We start from the raw sequence: 4,639 nt of genomic DNA on the forward strand, positions 1-4,639 counted from the left end.
CTATGTATCCCGCATGTATCCCGTGCACAACACTATGTATCCCGCTATGTGGAATGTATCAAACGCTATGTATCCTGTGCACAATGCTATGTATCCCGCATGTATCCCATGCACAACGCTATGTATCCCGCTATGTGGAATGTATCAAACCTAATGTATCCCGTGCACAACGCTATGTATCCCGCAAACATTATTTTTAAGGGATTTTTGGTAAATAAAAAACTAGAAGGGATAAGATGTTATTTAGTACTTATAATATGTGGTTCCTATAATTTATACTTTTATTATTACTGTTATTTCATTTATTTTGACTATCTATGATATTTTACTCATTACTTTTTATTCTCTCTTCTTTCAAATTTAGTCTCGAGCCGAAGATCTATTAAAAAAAAACTTGTTTTCCCCTTAAAATAAACTTATTCTCCTCAGATTCATTTATATGGGAAATAAAATTATATTATTATTATTTATCACTAGAGGTGTATTTTAGGCTAACTTATGCCAATCAAATCAAACAATAATAAAACATAGATTCCAGTATAAATTTTTGTTATATTATCGGTATTTATAAGTTAATTAAAAAATAATTTATTTATTAATTTTGTATTTTATCCCAAAGTCATCATAGTTTTATGTATCTTTTACTACATAAGAAATAATTTATTTAAAAACTCACATTATAAGTGGTTCTGGACGACCCCTTCCTTTTAATTTATAATTGATGAAATAATACAATTTTTTATGAAGACATTATTAATTGTCTACTAAAACGAATATTTTATTTAGACACATGAAGTAGCACATGTGGTGTTTAGCAGCCTGGACAAAAAAAGGAGAAAAAAAAAGTATCGATATTTTATGGGGAATCTTTCATATTCTTTAACTTAATATTTTTAAATTAACAAAATATCTATTTTTAAAAAGGGGAAAAGATAAACATCCATTTTTTTGGACTTTGGTTATCAATTATTTAATCAACAAATCTGTGCAAAGGGACAGTTATCCTCTGAATTTCTTCTTATTATTATTATTATTATTATTGAGGGAATAATAATGTTAGCTAGGAACCCACGCTGTCACTTTGGACTCTTTCAGATTTTGTCAGTGACTCTGATAGCTTCAAATCTAAGATATATATATATATATATATATTTATTTATTATTATTATTGGTTGAGATGGATTTAAAATTTGAATAATTATAAAACGATTTTTTTTATGATAGTAATTTTATTTTATAATATCAATTACTCAGTGAAATTCGAAAAAAGTATTGGAATTAGTTGAGCAATTGACAATATGCTACATCGTTCGCTGCTAGTAGTTTTAAATGTAGATATTTGATTTAATTTTATACGATGATAAAAATTTCAATCTGTTAATTTTATGATTTTTCTAAAGAATATAAACCAAATACAAAAAAGAAAGAAAAGGAAAAAGTACCCCTAAATGAAGTTCTAGAAAAAGAAAGATGAAAATAGTGATAGGATAGGAAAATAGTGATGAGATAAAATTTGTATCTTGTTTGGTTGCCATGTTTGGGATAAACTTATCCCACCATTTATATCATACTGATGGGATAAGTTATCCTATAAACATGGTGGGATAAGTTATCCCAGGATAGCTAATCCTAGGAAAACTTATTCCCAACCAAACGACCCAGAGCTTGAACGTATATTATATATAACCCATATATATAATGGGTTAGAATATCTATATTCTTTTACGTATTTGAGGTTGGGACTTTTTATTAGAAAAAGATTAGTGACTTTGTTCATCTATCTACCAAAAATCTAAATCATGATTTGAAATTATTAATTTAGATAAAAATAGTTGATTTGAAGTTGATTGTAATGGTAATTAATGCAATATAAATTTAAAATTATATTTTTATATGTATACATAAATTTTTTATAATTTGTAATAACATTCCCAAATTATGATCAAAGAGTTCTATGGCAAAATAATGGTATTGCTAGAGATAATTCTAATCAACGAGTTGAGACAATCTACATTGTATATCGAAGCACCTCATAAATAAACTATTTTGAGAATAAGGACATGATTGTTAATTTTGTATTCACAAGGAAACTAAGAACTAAAAAACAGTTGAAACTTCAAGTCCAAAACTTCTTGGTGTCTTCAACAGAATATTACCTAAACTTTGAAATACATCTATTTTTGTTAAACCAAACCCAACCTATTCAATAATACAGTACAACATGTGTGCACGCAACCCAAGATAAGCATAAAAAGTTAAATAATAAAAATTTAGCGACAGACAAAATTTCATAATTAAAACAATAAAATTTTATGTCAATTTCATTTAGGTGTAGATTAACACATTTCATAGCTAATTTCATGTTTTCTTATTGTGTAATTAGCAATAAATATGCATGTATTGTATAATAATAATTTAAATTATATATATAACATAGATAAAAGTTCTTTACATTATCAGTATAATTTATTAACTTTTCATGATTAATTATTATTTTTATCAAGTTCTGAATTCTTATGAATTTATTCTATATCTTTTACATAATATTTAAACTCGTATAAAACTCAAAGGACGTAACGGTATAGGCAATGAAACAATAAGAAAGAAGTATGAAGAGGAAAATAGGTACCCGGGACAAGAGACATATTAAAGATTGCATTTGGTTTCTTCCAACGGAATCTCCAACAAATGCCAATGACTTGTTTCTCATCATATCCAAGAATTGGAATGGGTTGAAGATGGGCAATTCACATTCCTTAGGCTTCCATCTATTAAAAAAATAAAATCGAATAATTATTTTTCATTTATTTTCGAAAGAATATGATTGATTAAAATTGCTTATCCTACGATTCAAATTTCCAACATACCTCCATTTCAAGAAGTCGGTATCAGGCCTTCCATATTTCATGCAATTTTGGTGTTCGTGGATTGCCCAACAAGTGGTGTTTGTATAATATGGTCCATCAGGATTCGGAATCCACTCTCCTATTGAAATATCACATGTTTCATCATCCATAATCTTTATCTCCATATCTTCAATATGATATGTGGATGATTTTTCTGACTCATGATTTGCTAAATTTGTAGCACTATACCACTTAGAAGTGTAGTGAAGAGGGATAATACCTAGAATAATTAATGTTAAAGCTAGAAGTATGAATACTTTTGGAGTTCTTTGAGATGCATTATTGGACAACTTTTTCCCACAAGGGAACTCCATTTGCTTGGAGCTAGATTCTTCAATGGAAGATTGAAAGTGAAAGCAAAGATGGGAGTTGAAGCATAAGAAGTTAAGCTTATAAAAAATAAGTTATGGAAAATGGCATCAAGAAAAAACAAAGGACTAGTTGGCACTTACATGTGACACAAGCAACGTGCTAGTAGTATACTACTAATTATTAGATTTTAGTTGATGGAGCTTAATTTTGTGCCTCGATAGTATATATATAACTTTTTTATGCCAGATCTCTAGAATTTACATTTAGTTGATGAACTGAGCTTAATTTTGAACATGTCTAACAATTTAACTTTAATGATATATCATGTATTAAATCTACAAATGCATATACCTTAAATTAACTTTTTATTCACAACTCTTATATGGTAAGCCAAAAAATAAAATAACTTGGCATGTCTAGTTAAATTACATGAAAGTTCTTTACAATAATGTCAATGTACATCTAGATGGCATAAATCCTTTACTTGTGCAAACACTTATTCTCCTTGGATACCACCTTTTGGATCCCATTATTATTAAAACTTAAAAGGGTGAGATAGGACCCAACTTGCTCACTCTATCTAGATGGATAATTGAGGAGTACATTAATCAAACTATTGCAAGTGTAAAATCTTTGGTGAATAATAATTCAATTATGTAATAAATTATCACTTATCAATTTTTAACTTATAGATTGCTCCTCATCTCTTGCTGGATTAGACAATAGTAACATGCCAAGTCTACATGCATTATATTAAGTTTAATTAATGATACTTTAGTATCTTTTGGATCCAAGAAAACTATAATTCTTCAATGAATATATATATACCAAACGACCGGAGTAAGTTTATATTTTATTTTCATATATTATCAATATATCATTTGTGTTAATGATTTGATGATTTTGTATGGAAGTTTTATCTCAATTTTTTTTAGAGTGGAAGGTACAAGTTACAAACTCTTTTGACATAAATGATATATTTCATAATAAGTTGTAATTAACGGATTGTTTCAGAAATTATATACCTAAATATTTGAAAATATTGCATAAATATTCACCTATAATTTGTTACTGAAAGGATACTGTAGTGGTTAACTTAAAGAAACAAGTGATAAGTATTGTTCCAATCTGTGATCGAGCAGTAAGATGTGATGACTAGGTAAAGCACCAGCACTTTGCACGGTGGTGAACTATCTCAATAAGCTTATTCATAATCATTCGATTTTGTTTTCAAGTGAGTACACTGAATTGTCAAACCTTGCTATCAAAGCCCAAAAGCACTTGAAGAATGGAGACTTGACCTTGAACCCTAGCTTGAATCTTCTTCTTCAAACTTCTAGAGAGAGAAATATTTGGAGAGGAATAACTTTGGTCTTCTTTTAGATTTTTAGGAGAATGACTTGAATGAACTAATTTGGGGA

General features: G+C 28.3%; 1 protein-coding gene across 1 annotated transcript in view; it reads right to left on the bottom strand.

Annotated features, from left to right (window-relative positions):
• Nucleotides 1–3,399, bottom strand: part of LOC102584725 (protein trichome birefringence-like 19) — a 6,845-nt gene extending 3,446 nt beyond the window's left edge. Inside the window, exons 1-2 of the mRNA XM_006346800.2 lie at nucleotides 2,868–3,399; nucleotides 2,630–2,768 (exon numbers count right to left, since the gene is read on the bottom strand). Coding sequence (XP_006346862.1) covers nucleotides 2,630–2,768; nucleotides 2,868–3,220 — 492 coding nt within the window. The 5' untranslated portion in view covers nucleotides 3,221–3,399. The remainder of the gene's footprint in view (nucleotides 1–2,629; nucleotides 2,769–2,867) is intronic.
• Nucleotides 3,400–4,639: the final 1,240 nt, after the last annotated feature.

This window comes from Solanum tuberosum, unplaced genomic scaffold (assembly GCF_000226075.1).
Source record: "Solanum tuberosum cultivar DM 1-3 516 R44 unplaced genomic scaffold, SolTub_3.0 scf00090, whole genome shotgun sequence".
Lineage (NCBI taxonomy): Eukaryota > Viridiplantae > Streptophyta > Magnoliopsida > Solanales > Solanaceae > Solanum > Solanum tuberosum.